We start from the raw sequence: 26,331 nt of genomic DNA, 5'->3' as shown, positions 1-26,331 counted from the left end.
GGCGGAAGGGGCCGCCACTTCTAGAGAGCTCTGGAAAGCCCCTTGTATTGGGGACTTTTGGCCTACTCTTTCACGCCAGCCAGACGTCTTGGAAGGGGTGGGAGTGACCCACAATGTTGCCCCCACCGAGCGTGAAGCCGCCCACCGGCGAACCGTGGGTAAATATCATCATGGGACCTCCTTTGCCAGTACCAAAATATACTAACAGGGTTTGTCCCCTTTGTTTCTGGCAACAAAACTGACACCTTTTGCAAGGAATCATGCTTACATTAACCACAATACTTGCAGTTTTTTTTTTGCATTTGACTGCAAGTATTGTGGTTAATGTAAACATGATTCCTTGCAAAAGGTGTCAGTTTTGTTGCCAGAAAAAAGGGGAAAAACCCGTGGGTAAATAATCGAGGCTTTTTTTTCAATTTATTTTTACATTACTTTTTTTCCGTTTCCCCCACGGGAAAATTCCAAGCGCCGTGCACTTCTCTTCGTTACGTGCGAAGTTGACAAACGAAATCCCCGTATCAAAATGTGAAGATTCATAGTAGGATAATCTCGATTTGTTTTTACGTCTCTCTCTCAGCATTAATTCTCCTGCCTCTCTCTCCTCAGCTTCTCTTTCATGCCTTCTTTAGATTCATTTTCTCACACCAGACATGGCGATCGCTCGTATCCTGGTTCCGTGTTTTTTCTCTGTTTGCATTTTTGAAAATATTACTGCAATTAAAAAAATCTTAAATAATTATTGAATTTGCGTTAAAGCTCGGCCGTTGGCCACCGCCAGATTTTTCTTAACAAGCATTTCTGTGAAATACTTTCATGCCACATAAATGATGACGTTTAGGTATAAGATAAAAATGAAATGTTTCTTTGACTAAAGCAGCAACGATTTATCATTACTATGTTTTAATAATGGAACCCCCCTCCCCCCCAACAAGATTTCACTGCATTCGAATAAAAAAGCAGTGCATGTTCACAACAATATCAAACTTGCCGTGTTACGTTCCAGGAACTAACCCCGTTAATTGTTTGCAGGGGGGCTTGATAAGCCGCTAAACGCTTACTTGAAAGTTTTTTGCCCGCTGAAGAAACAACCACAAACACCGCGCAAGTACTTAGAAACACGCGCACATACAAGTTAGGTGACTTCTCTGTAGAGAGAGGCAACGCATTACATTACACTACAGGGGGCGGAGCGGTGGTGCAGTGGTTAGCGCACTGCACAATGACACGGACGAACGAGAGTTGGATTCGCAACCACGGCTGACATCGGTGACGAGCGATGCCTGAACAGGTCCTGCGGTGAAATATGTTCAAACAACCCGCCGACGACGATCAACAGACAAATGGCTATAATTTACGATTCATTATGAATGAGATTTTAAATAAAATAAATTACGAATACAAACTTTGGGACTGCACTGGCGATGGCGTGCAGGCAAAACAAAAAAAGGACTAAAATCCACGTGCACGCATGGATTCCGTCACGCTTTCCAACGTGCGTCTGTCCTCGACATCATTTAGTCAGCCTGATGGGGTAGCAGTCCAGGCAATCGTCCGATACATTTTTGCCAATTTTACAAACACAACTTTATATTAAAAGTTCTGTTCATATTGGATCGTGGTGATGAGAGTTACGTTACAGGCGGACAGACAGAGCCATGGCGTGAACGCTTCCAACCTTGGCTGGAAAGCGTTAAAGAATCGCTCGCCAAACCTCTACAGTAAAATAAAAAAAAACGCATCGGTGAACGGTCGCATTCCTTGCCGCAATTTTCACCCGATGCCCACCGTTCCAACCGGTGACGAACGGCTGCGGTCGTGGCCGGCATAGTTCGGCATGTTCGCCGGGCCGGCCGGCCGGACGGCCGTAGACTGCGGCGCAATGATGATAACAGCAATATTAATAATAAATATTAAAAAGGAAACTGCGGGCTTGGGGTCTGCGTCGCTCGCGGGCGTACTGACCACATTAGGGCCGGCACGCGTTGTCATAACACAACGGCGAGGCTTGTCGAACCTCACCGCGCCCCGACGGAGCAAAGCCAGACGTTTAACCCCCTTTGATGCTAAACCTCCCGCGATCGAGGGCTACAAATGCCACGGCTGCCTCTTGACTTTTTTTTCTTACTCCCAGCACAGCTAACCAACCAACCTCCCCCCCACCCACCCGCCCGCCCCATCAGCCCCCAACTATTCCCCCCACCAACCCCAACAACCACGATACTTTCCACCAACTACTAAGAAAAATATTGTGAGAAACCCGACTGCTTCTTCTCCTCGTGGGCCAGCTGCTCGGCAACGCTTGTATGATTATTGTCGCGGTTGGCGAGATTCAGACGGGTGGACGGCTTCAGGAGTAGCCCGAGAAAAGGTTTACAACAAAATAACAAAGGGAAAGGTGCAGCTCTGTAATTTCTTGTTCAGGTCCCTGTTGGTGAAAGGGCCTCCGTCAGCCAGAGCTCTAGAGAGCCACTCTGTAGAAGGCCGGCCAGTTTTCTTGGAAGTTTACCCAAACTTTACCCTACCACAACGTGACCTACCTACCGATCAACTAAACTGAGGTGTACCCATTTTTCGATTTAAAGCTTTCGTGACTGCAGGGATTCATCTTCTTGGTTCTTTCGGTAAAGTCACGTAGAAGGGAAGTAATAAAATAATAAAAATAAAACATAATATTATTTTATTACTTCCCTTCTACGTGACTTTACCGAAAGAACCAAGAAGATGAGGTGTACCCATTATTAATTTTGTTTTATTTTAGCAGGTAAGGCCCACTGAGCTATATAGCTCTTTTTCAGAACAGACCTAGCCACAAATAAAGTGGCTTGTCATATGGAAATTTATAGCAGCCAAATACTCTAAACGCATGATTATAAATGTGGAGGGAAAAACCACAAGACCCGGCGAAAAATCCACGTAACCACGGGGATAACATACAAACTCCGAATATACACCAGGCGTCAGGGTCAGGATCGAGCGCACGACCTCCTGTGTACTAGGCGAGGTAGTCAACATCTCGCCACCGTGGCGCCCACACGTTTGCGGAGGCTGGACTCTTATCCCAAGGTATTGAAGCCAGCTTGTAAAGTCCAAGTGGGGGTCAGGGCAGTAAAAGCAACAACAACAACAACAAAAACCACAGAAAAACGAAAGTAGCGTTAAAGCTCTGTGCTCATTACCTTGTTGGAAAAGACCTTTAATCTGTCTCACCCACCCCCCCTAAGCCCTCTGTCTAATTGAAACCAGGGCAGAGGCTATTATATGGGCTTCTCTCTCTCTCTCTCCCCCTCGCTCCGCATCTCGGCTGTGCCTGCTAATAGGATTTGGTGGATTTTAGTGGCGACTCTGTCATGTTCTCCTACAACCACCCCGTCCCCCGCTCCACAACCCCCACAAAGCCCCCTTATGCCGCCATCCTCTCCGCCACTCCTTCCCCTACCGCTTATCCTCATTAGTTCCATTCTGCCACTCGCAGCCCCTGTCCGCCATGCCTCTCCAACACAACACCCGCAACTCCCGGTTTCCCCAGGAACAGCCGCTGGGCCCACTGCCCTCCCCCATCCACACGTCCGTCCACTTTCACCCAACCGAGTGGCGGAGGATCGCGCGAAACTTGTGCTTGGTGCACGGTCTCGCACGAGCGGAAGCCGCGGTTTAAAGATGTCGACTCCCTCGCCTGGTATGCAGGAGGGTCTTGAGTTCGATCCCGACCCTGACGCCTGCTGCTGTACATTTGGAGTTTGCGCGTCTCTCTCCCCGTGGTCGCGTGGATTTTTCTCCGGGCCCTCCGGTTTTTCCCTCCCCATCTAGACTCAAAATTGCTTAAAGAGTATTTGGCCGCACGATGAAAATCCACTTTCTTGAGCTATTATTTGTGACCAGGTCGCTGCTGAAAAAGAGCTACATAGCTCAGTGGGCCTTACTTGATAAAATAAAATATAGTTTAGTTTTATCTTAGGGAGAAGGGTGGCCGCTGCGGAAAAGGGCGATCGTGGATTGCGAGCCGGTTCCCGCGCGCAAGACGGACGAATGGTCGGATACGGCAACGCTTCCCATCCTCGTGTCTCAAACAATTTAGCGTCGCTGCACAGCTGGCCAGCCGCGGCAGCCAAAGAGGACGCCACTCGCGCAGGAGGAAGGGGAGGAGGACTGCCAACGAAATCCTCGGGGTCCTCCCCTACTTGCCCACATGTGTTGTTTCATCTGGAAGTCAGCTCATGCGCCCAGACTGAAAACCAAGACTCTTGACCTCTATCTTGCTCGGCGATCGGCGTGTCTGCAGTGCCAGAAGGCTTTGCCCCAATTCCGATCGCCCTACCTCTGGGTCAATTCATGTCAAGCCGGGGAGGGCCCTGGCGTTGTCGACGGGTGAAAAACAGCATCATTATATTCAGGTGGGCCCCCAAAGTGTATCCATATGCCTTGCCGCGGCAAAACAAATGCTATTAGGCTGATGCATTGCGGAAGAACTTTAAACAAATTCCTTTTCGGAGGAGGGGTAAGGAAAAAAAGAGAACCCCTGTTCGGGCAAAAGGAGCTGGAATCTATTTTGGTTGCGAGGTCACATGAGTTTGATACGTGATGAATTGCCGATTTAATGGGCTGGAGTCAGGAGCGAGGATTGTACAGAGGACCCATCGAGGTTGCAAATGAGCTCTCCCTCCCTCCCCTCTGCCCCTGCCTCTTTCTCTCTCCCGGCGTTTACATTTTTGTGAAATGAGCTTCCCTCCATAACCTCTAATTATTCCTGCAGCCCGAGGCAAACCTGTGCCACTTTCTCGCCATAAAACAAGGAACTCCAGTTTCCCAGAAACGCAGAATGCAAACGTGTACAGAGCGCGTTTCTTCGTGTTGCTGACATGAGACCAACCCATTTACATTATCATTCCAACACACACACACACCCCATACGTGCACGGCGCGCACACGCACACTACATCTAGATATTCCAACGAGCGAAAACTTACAAGACCGCACGAGGAAATCGCAGTGCAAAAAATGAATCTTGCATTCTTGTCGTTTTGGTAATTTTTTTGCGAGAAACAAACATTGCACCGTGACCCGGCGACCTGACTTTAATTTATGGCCACGGCTAACATCAGTGGCGAGCGGCCCCTGGGCTCCCAACTTCACGAACCTGCACTGACCAGCCGTGGTGAAGTAAAGGTTAAAGCAACACCAACGACTTGATACCGTACAATTTTACAGCAACAACCCTTTTTCGCACGCAAAAAATAAAAAAAACACATTACACATCAGAGAGCACGGCGGTGGGTGTGGATATACGTTACAGCCTGACCCCAGCAAGCAGTGACCTTTCCGTGAACCACGGCTAATTTTGGGGCTGGTGACCCAATCCTGAGCTGCCATCATCCAATCCAACCCAGCTGTCTGCTCACCGTCAAATGCTATAGCCTTCACTGTCAGGCCCTATTAGAGACGATAAGAGGTTCCTCTCTCTCCCTGCCTTTTAACTTTGTTCCCTCTCCTGTCGCTGTTGTTGTTGTTGGTGGCAGTGTTTTCTTGGGTTGGGGTAGGGGGCATCTGATAGGGAGCGAGAGGAGGACGGAGCAAGAGCAGGAGGAGCAGCGCACGTAACACGCGGCTACAGAAAGGGGGGCAGAGGGCGAGAGGGTTGGAGGGTTGGAGGGTTGGCAGAACGGATGGGGCGACCGACCGGCAGTGGCTGATAAGGCGGAAAGCTTTATCTCCAAAATTGCCCTGAACCAATCGAGTCGCCACGCTCTGACCCTTTTATTTTTCTGTAAACTCCCAATTAAGCCGCCCTTCAAGAAATGAGAAAGAACAGGCCTGGAATCTTTTCTTCATCGCTGATAAGGCACAACTATCGTTACCCAAGACATCGCTTGCTTTTGTTGTACTAATCAGATTTTAAAAAGGGGGTGGGAGGGGGCAAGGGGAGGAGAGTGTCGAATTTTTTTATGACTTTATGACCGACCATCCACTTTTTAACCAAACTGTCCGCTGCTTTTTTTTTTGCTTAAACAACTGCCGCTGGGTAAAATTGGTCTGGAGAGCCAAAAGGTTGATGGGCGAAAATAAATGTGTGTGCGTGTTCTGGTCTCCCAATCTGAAGCCACTGGTGTTAAAGCTACCGCTGCTTTTTTCATACGTATCTTCAAGCATGTGTGAAAAACGTTTGCCGCTGTTGATAATTGAGCTTAAGGGCTGGAGGGGAGGGGAGGGGTGGTTCTCACTCCAAGAAGAGGCAGCATGAGGAGGAAGAGTGCGAGAGATTAGGACGGCATTGGAGAGCTAATGTTTGGCTTGCTGGCTTTAGCTGAACCCTTATCTGCGGATTATGGATCAGTGTCGCCATCCACGCAGCAACTAAGACGTAATCCATGCCTCATTGGGTAAGGCGCTATGCACGTATGCACGTGCGTATTTAGGCATGATGTCCAACGTTTCACTCCACATCCTACGGGAGCTTCTACGATTCAGTCTTTGTAGAAGCGCCCAGAATGTGTTTGCGAAATGTCTGCACGTGGTGCCGAACAGGGAGACTTCGTTACTCACGAGAGCCATAGCGACGTGGAATTTCCACCACTATCTCAGGAATACCTTTTGTAATCCTTGAGCCCGCTAGGGTTTGGGAGTTTCGCAAATCTCGGGTGTGACCCTACCAACCCGCGGCGTCCCAAAGTGCCGGACCGCGCAGGCGTGTGCCAACGCGCCCGGCCGCGTCTGGACTCGTTGAGCTGTCCCTGGGACCCCTCTGGGGAATCGAGGTGGGTCGAGGTTAATCGCCGTGGACCCGAGGCTATTTGTGAACGACCGTGTCACCGTTTACCGATTTCAATTGTACGCTGCGCCTGCAGGCATGCATGGTATACAGGTGACGACCACACACGCACACCAGAAAGGTAGAGGGACAGCCCCACAATTCATTTCTTGCTCACGTCACCCCCGGGACTGAAGGCCCTACACCCGAGAGGGAGCAGTGAAAAGTCTACCCGCCCCCCACCCTCTGCTCTTCCACATTGGCCAGAAGACGTGCAAGTACCCGCACTTCACCCCACCACACGTGACCTGCCGCTCGACTAACCGCGGTGAACCCGTTCATAACCGCTGGGTGGGACAGAGGTGGAGGGGAAACCGAGAAACTTGCCCCATCGGTTCAACTGCCGCGCCGGAAGATCTAATCGAACTGGCGACCTCTGTCTTGCAAGTCGAGTGCGTGCTGTCCGTTAAACCACGGCAGCCAATCCACCACCCTCCCCCCCCACCACCACCACCACCCCCTCAATCGCCGGGTACAAAAGTCTATTTGCGAATGAAAGTACGAGTCCTGTAAAATAATGTAAAACGGGGTTAACTCTCTGGGTTTTGACGCTGCTTCACTCGCGCGCGGTCGGTCACGAGAGAGCTTTCATGTCAAAGTCGTCTCCGTCTCCAGCGAAACCCCCCCAAAAAAACGTGCAACGACCGCAGAGTTTTGTGCCTTTGGAAGAAAATGAGAAAAAAATCCCCACGACGACGACGAATCTGGGGCATTTCACAGCCCTACTTCAAACGCAGAGCGGTGGCGGCGTCGGTGGCACATGACGGCGCCGCTGCCGCTGCAAGCCAAAGTCGTGCCGTGGGGAAAGAGCTGCGCGCGACCGAATTTTCCACCGCACTGTACATCCGAGGGGGGGCAATTTTTTGGGTCACGTGAGCTGCCTCCCGTCGTTGGCCGTGAAGGTTACGTGGGCCACTGGTAAAGCGACGCTCGTTTTGTGTTTCCCCCCCTGTTGCTGTCCCGCTCGCCAAGGACTGAGATAGTAGCAAAACAAGCGCTCGCCAACTTCGTCAACAGCAACTGCGTGGCGGCCTTCAGGAGGGGCGGCGGGCGGGGGGGGGGGAATGCGACAGGAGGGCGACGTCTTGGGCAAAGACCATTCGCCGTCATTCATAGCACAATGCACAGAGAGACCACAGAGATAGAGTGGATAATAAGGGTTGGACTGCACTGAACACACCCATGGGGGGCCTTATGGAAAATTAAGTTGAAGAATTTTTCCACATGCGAGAGAGAAAGAGTAAGCCGACGACGATGTGTGCGCGCACACACGTGCACGGCCTATTTGGCGCTCCACTGCTGGATGTGCACGGCCCGTTCCATGCAGTGTGGGTCACACGGGTCAGTTGGTGAAGCCGCAGAGGAATGGACGTGGGAGCAGAGAAGTGCAGCACAACAATGGAGTTGTGACTGACGACGAAGTCGCCCAACGTGATCACATTTTATTTATTTTATTTATTTTGTATCATTTGTCATAAGAAGTCATTCGCCCCTTTGTCAATGCACTGCTGGATGAGGGCTTCCCGAAGCCGTGCAGGTCCTGTATGTTATTTGACCATTCTTCACGGCACCGGTCAATAAAAAAAAAAATGGTATTAAGCATGATATTGGCCGTGGCCTGAAATAAAGCTCGGCTCGCTGGCTTCACAGCCACAGTGAGCCAACCGCTGCGCCACCACTCCAAAATGACAGAGCGGTAAGTTCCAAATGGCGGCGGAGGTGGTAGCATCTGCGTGGCCGCACGCGCGGAAGCCGCGGCGATTGGAATCGTCCCGACGGCGTTTGCGAGGGCCGGCACGGGGTTCGGGCCGTGTGATGCTGGGAGGGGGGGGGGGGGCGGGGAAGTTGGAGGGCCGAGACGGGAAGACGACTGGCGGACTTAGGGTACGGCGGCGGCAGCGGTCAGCCCCCGTTTACGCTCGTCAAGAGACAGGTTTACGGCTACGCGGATTATTACCGATCGCCGACGCGTCCAGCTTGCATTCGTCAAACCCAACGGAAGCGCGCCATAAATATATAACGCTCGCTCCCAAGAGCCAGCAAAAAAACTCAAACTTGGGAAGAAACTATTAGGCAGCGACGAGGGTGGGGGGGGGGGGGGGGGGGGCTTTCCGCCGTCGTTATCTTTCCCGTCGCCAACTGTGAGGTGGATGAAGAAACTTCCTAATTCGGAGCTCTTGCCGTAGTGAGCGGTGCACCAACCTGTGTCGGAAGTCACTTCAGGAGGCCCCCTCTTTAAATCAAACACTCGATGTTCACCGCCGGGGAATTGTATCATTGTTATCGTGCTGTTTTAACCAGGAAAGCCTCACCGATCACGAAATACTCTTTTCAGGAGCATCCTGCCAAGTTTTCACCATAAAACATTATCCCGATTCAGTAATTTGCAGGTAATATTTCAACACTGGGACATTCAGCCAATTCCAGTTACGATTTTTTTTTTGCGCGGCTTCGGGAGGAAACTGGAGATCCCCGGAGGAATCCCGCGCTGAACATGAGAAGAACATGCGAACCCCACGTGGAAAGGTGAATCGAGTCGGGAAAGGAACCCAATAAACCCTTGGTCGCTGCGAGGCACGAATGTTACCGCTGCACCGTGCAAGCCAGGCTGGACAGTAGCGAGAACGCGACAATGAAGGGCGGCCGCGGAAGGAGGAAGCTACCTGCTCGGGCTTGAGTCCTGGCGGGACCCACGTGTACTCCTCGAGGGCACAGCCCGAGTCGTCGTCGGAGATGGAGTTGCGCTGCATCTCGTACGCGAGCTTGCCCACCGCCTTCTCCATCGTTGCGCCACCCGCAGCGTCGCCGCCCTCGTCGACGGCCACCTCCCTACGCGGGCGACAGCGGACGCACACGGGGGTTTAGCTTCGACGGTCGCACGTGGCTCGGCACGCCGGTCGCACGTGGCTCGGCACGCCGGTCACACGCGAGCTTATGCAAGGAGGCGGCGGTGAACCTGTGGGTCCCCCTGGCCCCCGCAGCTTCATCTCGCACGGCCCCTATGGCCACGTGTGGCCTGCCACTCTTGGGAAGGCCCGCAAAACGATATTTATCCATCACTGCTGCGGTTAAAATCGGGTGCTGCAGGGGAATTTTTCCACTGCAAAGGGCACATTTTCCGGTGGCATAAACGATCGGGGTGCGTGCGTGCGTGCGTTGTTTGCCATGCCAGGCGAGTTCCCCTTGAAAAAGAGCTTCTTAGCTAAACGGGCTTGATTCGGTTAATGTGTGGCCCTCCAATGGTATATGTCATATATGTAGAAAGCCCCAGTCGATCCCCGAGTAATGAAAAGGGTTCCCCGCCCCTGGTTCGTTGTCCTTCCCCTGCACCTCCGATTAGCATGGTTGGTAACGTAGGGTGTGAAAGAAGTTCAACATACAGCACATACAAGACCACCGCACATATGGGTTTCGTATTCTGATCACGTGGGTTTAACAAGTAGATCTCATCGGTGTCGCACACACCAATCATATGGTGTTAAGACCACCGGTTGTTTAACACAAAGATTCCAAAGGCTTGAATTATCAACGAGATGGGTTCAACAAACCCATCACTTGGGTTTAGTATCACGATCAGGTGGACTTAAACCAACAGTCGCTTGTGTTTTACCCAACCGGCAACGTCATTATAAAACAATAATTTATTCGTGGGTGTGAGCGTGGAGTGGTTCCTTCCATTATACATTCCATTCATGTGCAATGCATCCACTCATTCACTTTTTATCTCTGTAATTACTATAATTTTTTTCTTGCGTAATTCATGAACACATTTGGGCCGTGAGGATTTGCAGGGGTTAGTGTTAGGCCCCAGATTATGAACCAAAAACTATTTCTTTTATTTTACCAGGTAAGGCCCACAGAGCTATACAGCTCTTTTTCAGAAACGACCTGGCCACAAATGATAGCTCAACAAACTGGCTTATGATCATGTGGAAATGTACAGCAGCCAAATACTTTAAATGCATGTTTCTAAATATGGAGGGGAAAAACCGGAGGAGCCGGAAAAAAATCCACGTGACCACGGGGAGAGAGAGAGAGAGACATGCAAACTCCAAATATACAGCAAGTGTCAGGATCGGGATCGAATCCAGGACATCCTGCACAACAGGCGAGGGAGTTAACATCTCTCGACACGACCAGGATGCCTCGGGTCACCTCGCCTACCTACGTCGACTCTCGTTGGCACCGCGCGCGACTTTCGCGAAACCGTCGCGGGCGCGCCTAAAAAAAAAAAAAGAAACCCCTCGAAATCGGAATTGCAAATGCGCATTGACGATCGACGCGGGGCCACAGAACCCCGTGTCAGGTTGAGTGAGCTGTGGACAGTGTTCATCAGACAAGAGGCGAGCCGGCCTCCTGGATTATCCATTAATCCCTGGCACAACTCCCAGCCACACGGGGGGGGGGGGGGGGGCGGGGGGTCTTCGGCGTTAGGTCTTCACTACAGCTGGCCATGAAGAGCCAGAGGTTGGACAAAGGTGGCAGGGCGGGGTGTCGCTGGTGATACGATAGCTGCTGGGGGGGTGGGGGGGGGTCAGAGGCTGTGTAAGCACAGGGAGAGAGGATGCACGGGGGAGAGAGAAAGTACAGGGAGGATAGATGGAGAGACAGAGAGGATGCACGTGGAGAGAGCATACAGGGGGAGAGGACGCATGGAGTGAGAGAGGGGATACATGGGGAGAAAGTATACACGGGGAGAGGATGCATGGGGGGGGGGGGGGTAGAGAAGATAGATGGGAGCGAGCGAGTAGATGCACGGGGAGAGAGCAAACATGGGGGAAAGGATACGTGGGGAGAGAGAAAGGACGGGAGAGAGCGGGGATAAACAGAGAGTGAATGTCTCATTCGCATGATGTGGGTGGGCAGGGCCCAACAAAGTTATTCTGGCTTGAGGCCCAGTGCAGCCTTAATCGGGCCCCACTCTGACAACAGTAATCCACTTAATAGTATTAACGATCTGTGTTTTGACCCGCAGACCTTACTGCGGGATAAGCCACAAATAAATATGCGCGTGTATTGTATATCAGAAGTTAAGCAGCCGTTGAGCCTGGTTCGTTCTCGGATGTTGGCGACCTCCAGGGCTTGTAGGCACCGGGATGCGAGGTGTGGCGAGGCCAAATGCATGTGCTGGGTTCTCGCACACCGTTCACGATCTCCTCCACAAATACTGCTGGGAAGGAGACTGTGGTGGATCAATCAGCTCTAGGAGTGAATCTATCTGTACGGAGCTTATCAAGTGCCCATCGCGTCGCGTACACGTGGGTTTTCTCCGCGTGTACCGGTCCATCCTCCCCCGCCTTCACAAACCCGCACTGACCAGCATGGTCAAATATGGGCATGGGGGGGGGGGTGGGGACTTCATCCAGCAGTGGATTGACGCACGTTGTTATTCAATGTACACAAGACGGCTCTTCGTGGAGGAGCGCGGAGGTACACCCAACTCGCCTGCGTATACTAAGCAGGCCCCCGCGGGTCAGCTTTTGTGTTCCAATTTGCCCCACATTTGAATACATTACGCAGAGCGAGCAGATGCTGCCTTCAAGCATCTGACGGGCGAGCTTTGGATTTAAATCGGTCCGGACCTCCTTAAATAGGCATCTGCATCCGGGCGCGAGCGGTCACCTGTCAAACCCCCACTCATTTAGATTCCCTTGCGAACGTCACGGCGCCACGGAGCTGCGCGGGGACCCCGTTGCGGCTGTGCCGTCCCGGCCGGCTCTCTCCGATCGGATTGTCGCGTCGCATCCCGAGGTCGGGTTGGCGCAAGAGGTCACAAACGGGTTTTGATTCCTTACCCGTACCCGTACCCGGCCGCACCAGGGTCGCAAACGGGTACCCGTACCCGGCCGTACCCGTACCCTACTCGTACCCGGCCGGGTACGGGTAGGGTATCGGGTACCTGATTGCGACCTCTGGGATGAAGCCATGTTGCAGGCGCGGCTGGGTTGATTCTAGGAACTTGAATTGTGAGAAGAGACAAGACGTTGGGAAATGAGTGACAAACAGTTACTCACCAGTGACTCACGGTCTACCCGTACCCGTACCCGGCCGAACAGGGGTCGCAAACGGGTACCCGGGTACGGGTAGCCGGGTATCGGGTAGGGTACGGGTATCGGGTACCCGGTTGCGACCTCTGGTTTGCGCCGTGCGACGGGGGGTACGGTGTTGCAGCGACGAACGCACACGGGAGAGCCGTGAATGTTTACGTGATTTATATCCATCCGAGCCACCGGCATAAACCGCTTTGTCGGCGTGTGTGATCGCACACGCCGACCCCGGCGACCGTTTCAAAACATAACGACCGATTCTTTCACTTGAGCGGACATTCGGATGTTAACTCGTTTGATGGTGACACGTGCTTTAAAAGCATTGTGGTAACAATCTGTTAATTTACACCGATGGTTAAGAGCCGTGGTAAGGGTTTCTCTATATTTCACGTGGTAATGTCGTGATAGGTGCCAGATTGTGATTAAAAATTGTATCTGAGCCTTTGATATTCCTATTTGTCCTGCACTCACATATTGGTTGTTATTTTATTTTTACTTAGACCAACATGTATATACAGTGTGTGCAGACACGTGCCATGCTTTAATTCATTCAAATGTGAAATTGATTTTGTTTAACTAGCTGAGAACTTGAGAGACCTATATGATACTCATTTACCAGAGTGGCCTGGGGCGAGATGTTAACTACCTCGCCTGGTATACAGGAGGTCCTGGGTTCGATTCCGAACCTTGAAGCCTGCTGTATATTTTGGAGTTTGCGTGTTCTCCCCGTGGAATTTCTCCTGGTCCTCTGGGTTTTCCCCTCCACATTTAGAAACAACATCACGCGGCCGCTGTACATTTCCACGTGATAAGCCCACTTTGTTGAGCAAACCATTTGTGGCCAGATCGCTTCTGAAAGAAAGCTACGTAGTTCAGTGGACCTTACCTGGCAAAATAGAGTAGTGGTTTAGTTGGTTTAATCTGGCATGCTCAGGAAACAGGATCTCGCATTTGAACTCAAACTCAGCCGAGACTTTGAGCAATGCTTTCATGTTCCCCCGCTACCCTGCTGCAGAAAGATGCCGGCGAGAAGAGGAGAAAAAAACCCCAAGGAAAATGAACGGCACATTAGCTTAAGTGGCGAGAGAGGTAAAGTTACGGATTTTTTTTTAAACGGCACTAAAAACCCACCGCTAATGGCAAAAATTTCGCTTTTCTGTCTTTTTGTCAAACAGAGGAGACATGGCGCCGCAGGACGCCGTGCCCGAGTGGCGGCACATGTAAACTAGAAAGGGCCTACGGGATGAGGCTATGTAATTACCGCAATAACAATAATCATTATACTGACGTAAAAATTATAATAGCGACGTTGTGCCCTGAATCAATCTCCTTATGGATGGAGGCCACCCCCATTCGGTCTGTTGTAGGTCAAGGGATTTTTTTGCACCATACGACGGTCAGTGTGGGCTGAACGGTTTGAACGTCGCTCAGCATGCACTGACGTTAACTGTGCCTGGGATTCGAACTCAGGTGGGCGGTTTAGCAGCGCAGTTAGCGTCCTATGCAGCTCAAATAAACTGTTGTCACCACAATGATGCCGCTTATTAAAATAAATGTCTTAAAATCCTAATTGTACATGTCTATTTTTGTTGTTATATACCAAAAAAACCACCTAAACGCTCTACACAATCTAAATATAGTTCTTCACATTGTGTCACAGGAGAAAAAAAACCACACAATGATGTCGAGGTTTGTTTTGTATTCTTTTTCAAACCGAAATGTTTGCTGGGAAAGTTATAATTACAAAAGCAGAATGTTTGCTCCGAGCGTTTGCGTCAACGTTGGCTCTGAAGTTTGGCATTCGTGAAACTTGATATCTCGTCTTCTGATCGCGTGGACCCAGTGATGTATACATCCCACAACAACACCGACTGCCCTTTTGCCACCCATTACAGCCAACACAGCCCACCATCCCCCTAACCCCCTCAACTCCTACACACCCACACTTAACAACCCGTCAGACACACACACACACGTCAGCGCATACACCATACCAGAGCCTGCATCATAAAAAGAGACAAAGATCCCCCATATAGCCTTCACAGACAGTAGGAGCAAGTGCTGTTAACGAGCACCTATGAAGGCCGGAACGGTACATTAGGGGGGTGGGTGGCCAGCACCACCCCTGGCCGCCTTTGTCTCCCCAGTGGCGATGTTCACACACTGCAACCGTTTAAGGCCGAGTCGATCCTAGAGGCCTGGAGAGGCTCGGATATCGCTTCGCCGCCGATGTCAGCCGTGGCTGGGAATCAGACTCAAGTTGTGGCGCTTCTGTAGCGCAGTGCGCTAACCACTGCGCCACTGTTCCCCACGACACACACGCGTGCACATGTGCACACGCACGAATAAAACACGTGTTCCCTCCTTCCTCCCTCCCTCCCTGCAGCCAGCACATGAGCAAACATGATCAATGTGCCAGGCTTTCAAACAAGTTAACCTGAACGGAGAAAGCGGAGGAGGAGAAAAGAGGGGGCCAGGATAAAGAAGACGCCACGGCGTGCGACGGCGGCTATTAAGAGAACAAGACGAAGGCGAGAGGACATCACGGCGATGGTCGAGGACAGCGAAGTGGGCTTGGGGGGCAGGACGCGTCGCCGGGAAGGACGTCGTCCCCGTGGTGGAGATGAACGAGGGCAGAGCGGCAGCCAAAGGGGAGAGAGATCGGCTCTGCGCGCAAGCGGACCAGCAAGGGCCGTCGCGCCGCGTGGCCGTGAGAGATGACGACGGCTTTGGGGAGGAGGCCCTCATCGCAGCGGTGGACAAGATCGCCGGTTGATGACAGAGGTCGCAACCGGGTACCCGATACCCGTACCTTACTCGATACCCGGCTACCCGGGCCGGGTACGGGTACCCATTTGCGACCCTGGTGCGGCCGGGTACCCGGTACGGGTAGGCCGTGAGTCACTGGTGAGTAACCGTTTGTCACTCATTTCGGGTAGCGTACGGGTACGGGTAGGGAATGGGTACCCGGCCGGGAACGGGTACGGGTAAGGAATCAAAACCCGTTTGCGACCTCTGGATGATGATGATGGCGATGGCTGTAGCCGGCCTGCGTGTGTTTGCGTCTCTTGTGACTTGTGCCTATGCTCCTGCTGCACGATCCCAAATGTGGCGAGGTGTGTGTATCGCGTGTATCGCGTCCATCGGTGCAGACAACTGCGGCGATTCCTCCAAATGTATTTGATGTCCATTGAATTTCTCATGAGATCATGATCTGCTGGACGGAGGCCTGCCCAAGTCGTTGCCAACTCCTACGGTGTCCTGCGATGCACCAATCCAACGCTCACACGCTCAATGTGTACCGTACATCTCAGTTGGACACCGGGTTACTCGAGTCTAAATAAAGATTCTGATGCTGGCCCCGTTAGTACTCATTGATGGAATCGTGTTCATGACAATTTGTTTTTTGTCTTTGGGCATGTTGTATGGTACATATATAGAGTATTTACAAAATAGCAATTGAACAGTGCCTACGCCACATTTTGCTATGAACCCGATGAACCTAATTTCAATTCCTTGGCCACGGCCAACATCTAAACCGGCCGTCTTGGTTTCCATCCCACGTCACCAATATGTAGTAACGAGCAAGGTGATTTATGCTCAAGCAAAACCCACGACTGACACAACATGTGGAGGCCCTGATTCAATTGTGGGTCTGACAAAAGGTTGCCGAATAACATTATTATTAAACGAACGGTGCTGCGCGCTTTGAATTAAACGACCACTGCCACTCCAGAATAATACCCGAGACGCTTCCAGGAGACATCGGATACATAATAGATTCCCTGCTTGAAAGTGGATTAGCGCAGAGGCGTGCGGTCCAAGCAAATGTAAAACAAAAATAGATGATTAATGTCTACTCTACTATTCAACTCCCCACGGGGGAAAAAAATATATACATATTTTAAAAGATACCTGCGCTCGCGTCGGACTGTCGCCGTAAATTAGGCGATCGTGGAAAACGTTTCACGAACAAAGCCTTTGCATTCAAAGTGAACGAGCGGTGTGGGTGAGCGGGGCGAGCCATCGGACGAGTGAGCGAGTGAGCGAACGGGGCTGGCGAGCGGAGAGAGCGAGCGCGCAGAAACCTCTCGCAATCACGGTCGTAGGGGTTTTCTGAACATTCGCACCCTGAAGAAGCTCCCTGCACAACGTGGAGTAACGCAAACGAAGCGTCGGAGCTGGACGTCACGCTGTGGGCAACCCCCCCTCCCTCCCTCCCTCCCCCGGACGAGCGCGGCAAGGGTCATACGGCACCACCGTGAATAAAAGCCCACGCGGTTGTGTGTAACACTACGGTGGCTTTCTTTTTCTACCCCCCTTTAAAAAATGTGGTTCCATTTTATTCTGCACACTCAGCAAACATGTGGCACCCCTTGACCCAGCCACCCAACCACCCCACCCACCCACTCACCCAGCCACCCACCACCAAAGCCACCAGCCCCCCCTCCCCGAGCACGTAGCAAAAATCTCGCGCGGCAGATAACTTGTGGTGGGGGGCGGGGGGGGGGTCACGTGGCGTTAACGCCAACCGCTCGTCGCACGCCCGGGGGAAGCGGGGGGGGGGGGCTGCCCGGAACGAAAGGGGAGCGAGCCTCAGATCCGAAACGAGCCGTCATTTCAGCGGCTCAGCAGCTGCACTACATCACTCCCCTTGTCACCTGTTTATGAGCCAATTTAGCCACAATGGCCCGCGAGGACGAGGAAGAAGAAGACGTTGAGAGGGGTGGGGTGGTGGGGGGGTAAGAACGCAATGGCGAGCGAACTACAAAGCATCGCTGCACCAAAACCCATGAGCCCAGAGCCTCTCGGGGGGGCGGAAGCGGTGGGGGGTCAAGAAAAAATGTGAGATCCCCCCCCCCCTCCTCCTTCCTCCTTCTCCACTCGGTACGGACAAGAACCCCAGCCTTCCTCGCTCGTCGAGAAAAAGTCCAACCCATCGTGAACGTCCACCCCGTTGCCCAATCGTCCACCACCACCACCTCCTCCCCACCGCTCACAACCCCCATGCCTTAACCCCCTGCCAGCCGCCACCACCCCCCCCCCGTGCCACCCAGCACGATTGATCATCCAGCGGCGCACAAGCAACGTGGCCACGCAGGCAAGGCCGTGAACGCATCAAAAGGAGACGGACGGCCGTGGCGAGAGGCTGGGGGGGTTGGGGGTGGCGTAGCGGGGAGTGGGGGCTGTGCATTCGGCAGGGATGGGGGTTGGATGGATGAGGGATTGGGGGCGATGGGGTAGGAGGGTTGTTGGGCTGGAGAGAACACTGCCACTAGGAAGCCATCCCTGCTCCAAGGCAAACAGATCACGAACAATGGCTGAGCGGTCAGGGGGCTTGCCCCTAACAATACGCGACCACCAATTCTCTCTGCCCCCCCCCTCTCTGCCTCCCGCTGTGCGCATGCGTGAGTGTGCGTGCGTCTGTGCGTGTGTGTATGAGAGTGCATGTGTGTGCGAGCGCGCGTGTGTGAATGTGTGCATGATGTAGCTATCCGATTATAGGTATCGTCTTGATAGGTGCTCGCTAACAGCACTTGCCCCAACAGTCTCTGTAGGCCATATGGTGATGATTGTCGTTGTAGATGCCGCTTTCACATGCCACCATTCGTCAATTAAGAATAGCCCAGTGTGTGACGGTGGTCACCAATCTCAAAGCGTGGCGCGCACAGTGACATCCCTCCTTCGAAGATTCACCGGCAGGATCTCGGGTTTTGACCAGGCTACTCCTGAATCCATCCCACTGGCTCATCCACCAAACCTCGACATGAACGCAAGAAGAAGAAGACGACGTGTGTATGTGTATGTGCGGTATTAGGTGCTCGCTAACAGCACTTGCCCCAACGGTCTGTTACAAGCTCCGCGGGGGATCTGCGTCTTTGTGCGAGCGTACGCTTCTCTGGCCTGGCTGCGCAAGAAAGCCGATTATTAAAACGTACACATGAATTACTAAAAGGGTCGCAATTCCAGGGACGAAATGAGACCTTTATAATTGGACGGCAGCTTTTATGAAAAAAAAACGAGGTGGGAGTGGAGGGGTGGGGTACAGATGGGGGAGAAGTCGAAAGTCAGGTCAGGTTTTTGTTTTTTGCCACTGCTGTACCGTGCGTACTTCTTGTCTGTTAGCAGCCAGCGTTTCGTCGCCGGTGCATCGAGACAATTGGTTTCCGTCGGAGGCACGAAGGGACAGGGAATCGGCTCCGGTGCATTTCCCCCGAGCGAGAATGTAACTCAAAGCCATCGGCTGAACCTCCCCCCCCCCCCCTCCACATATCCAAGCCGCACTTTGGAAGCAAAGCGGCACTCGTGCCCACGTGGCTCGGCCTGCAGCGATTCCCAAACAAGCGTCGCGCGACACAAAAAACCCGCCGCATGTACACAAACGCCACCCATTAATTTTGTTCCAGATTAAAATTTTCCTAAACAAATACACAATTTATGTTACGGCAAGCAGTTGCGTAAACACACGCAAAGCCCTCGCCGGTTTTGTCGCGTTTTAAGCAAGATTGTTTGTTGTGCATTACATGTAAAACAATGTGGTTGACGCAACGCGCAGTACCGTGTAATGCACAACAAGAAAGGCCCAGCATGCAATGCAAAAAAGGGCACCCTTATTCTGACAGCCTAAGCATGCTCTTGCATTACACGCTTTAGGGTGTAAGTGTTGTTGCAGTGTTCTGATAAAAGGGTGTGTGTGTGTATGCGAGCTTGTTATGTTAAGCACACAGAACCAATTTAGCTCTGTCTGAAAGGGTGGGGGGTGGGGGGTCAAGGGTTCAACCGAAATCAATGGGAATACGGAGCCATTAAAAATCCAGCCCCAGGAGGATCGGTCGTTATTTACCAAGGACGCGCGCACGGTGACAAAGACAAAGATCCCCCGTGTAGCCTTAACAGGCCGTTAAGGGCAAGTGCTGTTAGCGAGCACCTATGGAGGCCGACACGGCAACACGAGGGGGTGGGTGGTCAACACCACGCAAGGCCGCCTTTGTCTCCCTTGGTGGCGATGTTTACACACCGGCACGAGGCACTCGTTTGAGGCCGAGTTGGCCTTGGGGAGGAGCGGGACCGGTTCATATAATCATCACCTGAGTTGGCCGTGAGCTGAGCTGGAATCGAACTCGGGTCGCCGAGTTCGTAGTTGAGCGCGCTAACCGCTCGACTACCGCTCCCCCCACCCACACACGCACAAATATATACGATACACACACATGCAAAAGAAAACACACGCGCATGCACACGCAGAGCAACGTAGCCAGCCTGGCCAAACACATCACAGCAAGCAGAGCTGTCGCGTGTCACTACGACGCAACCAACCCCCCCTCCCCCCCCCGAGCAAAAACTCGGATAGAAATAAATTCACGAAACGCGCGTTGGCAGCAGTGTCAAATCTCACCACAGTTGTCGCAAACACTGCCTGTCAACTCAAACGTGTATTAGTGCGCCGACGTTTGTGGGCAGAGACTCCTGTTTCATGCCTGTATTGCACTGGCAAAAGCGGTCCGTTCCTTTATTTTGTCTCTGCAAAAAAAAATATATAGACGGGTTCGTTGCCTGAAACGTCAGCCAGTTCCAATTTGTTGTACTTCTGTTGTAACGCAGGCGTTAGCCACGAAAGCGGTGAGGTTTTTGTTGTCGTTGAGAATAACACGGGAAATGCGTGTCAGACCCGGTGGTTAAAGTGTAATTACAAATACAGCAAATATTAGTTAGATATGGGCAGCTTAGCAGGCTTGAGCCTGGATAGTGCTTGGATGGGCAACCACAACGCACAAACAGGGCAGCCACAGAGCTGTGGGGCTACTCAGCGTGAGCAGCAGAGGGCAGTGCAGCCAACTCCATTGTTGTACTCTACTCCCGACGCCCCCCTGGTCTACTATGATCCCCGCCTGTACCAACCAGTATCGGGACCGTCGGTGTGGAGGAGGCCCTTATCCTCATCAAGCAGTGGATTGACAAACGGAATGCACGTGTGAATGTTGGCCTAAAACAAACAATTGCACCGTTAGGTTAACTATGAATTACACGCTTAAATGTGTTAGTTACCCAAGGTATGATGTTTTTTTTGTACGCGTTCACATGAGCAGACATCAATGAAATTCCTCCCTCTGAAGTGCCAGCAATGAACACGAAGCCACAATCTAAAGTCACAACACAAACGACCCTTCGTGCTGTCACCGAATCCCGACAGCTAGCCAATGACCCAACAACTGCATTCCATACGGCCCGTGGGGCCTAAGCCACATCGAAACGGCCCGCATGCAACATTTGTCCATCCACTACAAAGCATCGTAAAAGCTGCACTAATCGGGGCCTAGAGGTGAATATTTTCCAACCTGGGCTAAAATAAATAATTCGAGCACCGGTCGTTTCTGTCACTGCGAAAAAAGCGACCGGGTTTGTGCGTTGTGGCCCTCCATTAGGGGGTATCTCAAAGTCCTATTTGACCCCCCCACCACCACAACTCCCCCAAGTACTAGCCAAAACCAAAAAGCAACATCGCCACCCACTGGCAGACGATACCCGTCTGTGAAACGTGGCACCTTCGCGATAGCCTTGCGCGCATTAAACTACGTTGCGAAGATTCAAATGTGACGACACTGGAGTAATTACCAAGAAAAAAGGGGGCTTTGCGAACCACCCCTCCTGACTGCCCGAAGCTTAACGCCAAACTGCCTCTCCGCTCTCCCTCTGGGTGCCGTGTGGAGGGGGCGAAGGCTGCTGCTGCTGGTGGTGGTGGGGGGCACGGGAGGTGTGAACGGATGTATCGTTTTGCTTCGCCAGGAGGACAATAAAAAGCCAAAGACGAAGCCACCTGCTTCGGGACCTCGACCTGCCGGGCCCACTTGGAGCAGCTGAATTGGGGGGGGGTGGGGGGGGGGTTAAGGCACGGGCGTTGGGGGGGGGGACGTCGGTGTGACGTTAAAAAAAACCAAAACAGCCGCGGGCAGCCCCGGCGGTCGGTGCAGTCAGGCCGGGTTCAGGAGCATGCGACCGCGTCCGTTTCAAAATAAAGTAGCGGTTAAGGAGCCCGGTGAAAATTAGCCACGACTGAACGATGCAACGACAAGGAGATGGATGATGAGGTTGACGAACGGTGTGGCAGGACAGAAGAGGAAGTAGAGAGGCAGGAGACCGAGGGTGGTGGAACGAGACGTGACGAGGATAGTGTGGACGTGGCTGACTCGAGAAAGAGTTGCACGATGGAATCACACGGGGAAAGAAAATAGAATCCCCCATGCAACAGTGGGACGTGTGGCTTAGAAGATGACCTCTTGACTAAAATGTCACGATGCAACTACGATTATCCCGTCTTAAAGGGTGAGCGCTCACACGCGCACACATCATCTGCCACGATCTATCCATTGTTGATGCCTTCCCAAAAACATCATCTCTCATGGTCCCGCGATGCAACGTCTCCTGCACGTGAGCTGACCGGTGATGAAGACTCATGGCAGAGTTACAACCAAAGGACGCAACAATGCACGCATGTATATAAAAGACAAGAACCCCCCCCCGCCCTCCCAGTGCTGCTAATCGATATAATCTACAGCACTATATTCAATACACAAATGCAATATAAAACAATGGCACACACACACACACCACTCCCGAGACGAAAACTAGACGAACATTAAAATGCAGGCCTCTCCTGAAAACGGACCCTGAGACTTGGCAGTTCGCATAAATGACATCATTATTTGGTTATACAAAGAGAGAAAAAAAAACCCAGAATGAATCCCAATGGGCTGTGGTGTCACCTGATTAAGGGACACTCAGACCGTGAAACGGGATCTGGGGCTGACCCACACAAAGCGGGGTTTGGGCACCGTCAATAAACCCAATACGTCGACGAATTACACCACCGTCGTCGACATCAAAAGCCCTTCTTCTGGCAACCACATCGTCTCTCTGATACGCGTATTACATCGCCATGTCCTCGTGTGTGTTGTGGTTAGGTGCCCGCTGACAGCACTTGCCCCGACAATATGTGAAGGCTATACGGGGGATCTTTGTCTTTGTAGTTGTTAACGCGCTGCGCTACGATACCCGGATAACCGATTCGATTCCCGCTCACGTCCAACGCCGGTGACGATTATTTGAACCGGTCCTGTGCCTCTCCAAGGTCGACTCGGCCTCAAATTTGAAGCTGGTGCGGTATGTAAACATTTCCACTAGGGAGACAAAGGCGGCCGGACGTGGTGTTGACCAACCCACCCCCTCGTGTGCCGTGCCAGCCTTCATAGGTGCTCGCTAACAACACTTGCCCCAACAGTCTGTTAAAGGTTTACATAACTACAGCTGGCGAGCGAAAACGTCGTGCTAGGCGCGTTGCGTTGTGAATTAAGCGGCGAGGCCCGAACGATCAATTCCCGGCCATGGCTCGACAGTAGGTGGCGATTATTCCCAATACATTCTGGGACCTCCCCCTCTAGGTCCACTCAGCCTTAAATGTGCACCTGGCGCGGTGTGTAAACAACATCGGCAATGGGTGGTGAGACAAAGGCGGCCGGGCATGGTTTTGCTGGTCCACACGTGCACCTCGTGCGCTGTAACCGGCCTGAATTGGTGTTGCTACTCGCCAACATCGCTCGCACCAACGGGTTGTGGTGGGTGCGTGGAGAGGCCTTCGTCCAGCAGTGGATTGAACATGGCTATACGATAACGAAGTGCAGCGGCGTCTTACGCGTACGCGGGTGACAAAACACTCCTCGGACGTGATTGCGTATTTGAGCAAAAACGCCCATGGTCAGCCGTGATCATGATCCACTGCTGGATGAAGGCCACCATCATCCCTCACGACCTCGCTGTGCATTAAACCCAACCCTGAGAATCTACAGATTTAATCATGTAACGCGTAGATTCAAAATAATATATAACACCTAAAAGTACTCTTGTAAGTGCTTTAGTAGTTTTTTTTTGGTCTGCAATACATATACAACGAGAGGTGTCCGTCGCTAGGGTTTGAACTTTCAAAGAGTTAAAATTTCAAAGTGCGGTTACATTTATAATTTAAACAAAAGTCTGCCCCCGTCACATCACGGCCACTCAGTGGCAGTACACATCACACGATCAATTTACATGCAAATTGAGCTCAGGCGAGACGGCTACTTTGTACCAGGTTCAGAAGCAAGGCAGAAACACCAAATAACACCCCCCCGCCGCCCCTCCACAAAACACAGGGGCCCAAATAAATAACACAATTTTAATTAATTTCCCCACTCTAGAATGTTTTAGATGCGTGTTTGTGCGAAAAAAAATATTGGAGTGTGTGAGACGGGGCTGTCTGTGTGTGTGTGGGGGGAGCGGTGGTGTAGTGGTTAGCGCGCCGCGCTACGAACCTGGCGACCCAAGGTTCGATTCTCGCTCACGGCCAACACCAGTGGCGATTATTTGAACCAGTCCTGGACCTCCCCTAGGTCGACTCAGCCTCAAACGAGTACCTGGTGCGGTATCTAAAAGGATCACCACCGCGGGAGACAAAGGCGGCCGGGCGTGGTGCTGGCCACCCACCCCCTCGTGTGCCGTGCCGGCCTTCATATGTGCTCGCTTACAGCACTCGCCCCAACAGTCTGTTAAAGGCTATACGGGGGATCTTTGTCTTTGTGCGAGGTCGTATGTGTGTAAGTGTATTGAGAAACTGCGTGTGATATAGTAGAAAGAAGCTGCATTGAACTCTGCTCATTGCTGTGTGCGTGTGTGTGCGTTCGATACTGAGTGTGTGTGCGATAAAACTGTGTGCGTGCGAGTCGGGGGGGGCTAAAACTTGTGGCGCATGCCTCTGTGTGTGACTGTTCACGTGCAAGAGACAGACTGTGCGAGTGAGCAAGGCAGACTGTGTGTGTGAGAGCCAGACCGAGTGAGACTGTGAGCCAGATTGTGCGTGTGCTTGTGCGAGCATGAAAGCGAAACTGTGTGAGCCGGACCGAGTGTGTGTGTATGAGAGCGCCTGCCCGAGTGTGTGGACACAGGCGCGAGACCGTGTGTGCATGCACAAGCGCACAAGATAGCAATTAAAATACCACTCGCAACAACCGAAACATAAATCCCCTAAACAAAAAAAACACCCCTTACGCGGCTGCACTGCGCGAGCCGACTAAGTGACTCCTCACCTGAGAAACGGAGTTGAAGGAGAATAACCACGAACTCTCTCCTCTCAATCTCCCTCCCTCCTCCTTCTCCTCCTCGGTGGTCACCGCGAGGAGCGGACGCAGCGCATTGGACGGCGAGTCACGTAAGTCTCCGGGCCGATGCCTCTTCTCGCAACGCCGATGCGCTGCTGCTGCTGCTGCGGCTGCTTGCTTCTTCTTCTGCTGCTGCTGCTCCCAGCACACGATGAGGAAGGAGGAGGAGCAGACGTTGGGGGGTGGTGGTGGGGGGGAGAGGAAGATCTCTCCCCTCTCTCACTCAGAAACTATCTCGCTGAACCTCCCCCCCCATCCACCGCCGAACCCCACAAAGCTCCCTCCTCGTTGTAACTGCTGCGGTGGCGGTGATGCTTGGCGGACTTCTCTCGCAGTTTAAAGCGATCGCGACATTCCACGGGATGAGGAGGTGAGGGTGGTGGGGTGGGGGGGCCCTCGCTCCCTGATCCTGCGCCGACAGTTCCAGGACGCACACAGAGCGAGGTTGTGGTGGTGGTGGTGGCCCCTTGACCGTACACACACACACACGTCGTGTGAGCTTCTGTGTCACGCTGGGGGGATGGGGGAGTCACACGTCAGACGGGACTCAGCGAGCGCCTCTCTCTCTCTCCACGTCGTCAGCCGCGGCACCGTGCAGCACCGCACGACGCCTCGCTCCTGCCCCCTCCTCTGCGTCTTCCCTTATCCCGTCTGCGGCGAGCGCGCTCAGCTTTGGCCAGCGGGAGCATCTCCGCGAGCGCTCTTATAGCGGGGGGGGGGGGTGTTTAAATAACCCCGATGGGGCCCGTGACTCGAGCCGCTGGCTTCCCATTGGCCTTCGACGAGGCCAAATGCTCCGCCTGTAGCGTTGGTGAAGAAAAAAGCCTCCCTCCCCCACCTCTCTCGTTCACCCTCACCCACCCACCCACCGCCGGCTTCCCCTCCCCTCCCTCCCTCCCTCCTCCTCCTGCTCCTCCTTCCCTCTCCGTCGCCTCCCTCTGGGTGTCCTCCACACACCAGCTGGCAACTCAGCTGTGCCTGCTGCTGCTGCTGCTGCTCTTGTGGATTGGCCTGAATGGCATGGATTCGGTCGAGTAGGCCACGCCCAGAACGCATATGCATAACACTGCTCTCATCATCTCTCTCGTCTCGCTGGCCCTTCCTCTCTCTGTGTGTGTGCCCTCCTCCACTTTCCACCATCAACAATACCTCCCCCACCACCACCACCTCCTCCTCCCTGCCCTGAACCCTATTCAAAGCCACGTACTGGCCAGTCTGTCAGTGTCTAGACTCTGATTTGCAAAAACACAATGACCACGGTGCCAAATATGTATATTGCACAGTGCCCACGTTTTTG

The 26,331-nt window shown here is 52.7% G+C and overlaps 1 protein-coding gene across 1 annotated transcript in view; it reads right to left on the bottom strand.

The window, feature by feature from the left end:
• The window catches only part of LOC133351759 (prickle-like protein 2), a 51,955-nt gene extending 26,232 nt beyond the window's left edge, over nt 1–25,723 (bottom strand). Inside the window, exons 1-2 of the mRNA XM_061567245.1 lie at nt 24,963–25,723; nt 9,466–9,631 (exon numbers count right to left, since the gene is read on the bottom strand). Coding sequence (XP_061423229.1) covers nt 9,466–9,585 — 120 coding nt within the window. The 5' untranslated portion in view covers nt 9,586–9,631; nt 24,963–25,723. The remainder of the gene's footprint in view (nt 1–9,465; nt 9,632–24,962) is intronic.
• Nucleotides 25,724–26,331: the final 608 nt, after the last annotated feature.

Source organism: Lethenteron reissneri, chromosome 38 (assembly GCF_015708825.2).
Source record: "Lethenteron reissneri isolate LAM-NWPU_2019-01 chromosome 38, ASM1570882v1, whole genome shotgun sequence".
NCBI classification, from domain to species: Eukaryota; Metazoa; Chordata; class Hyperoartia; order Petromyzontiformes; family Petromyzontidae; genus Lethenteron; species Lethenteron reissneri.
This window is presented reverse-complemented; position numbering and strand designations above follow the sequence as displayed.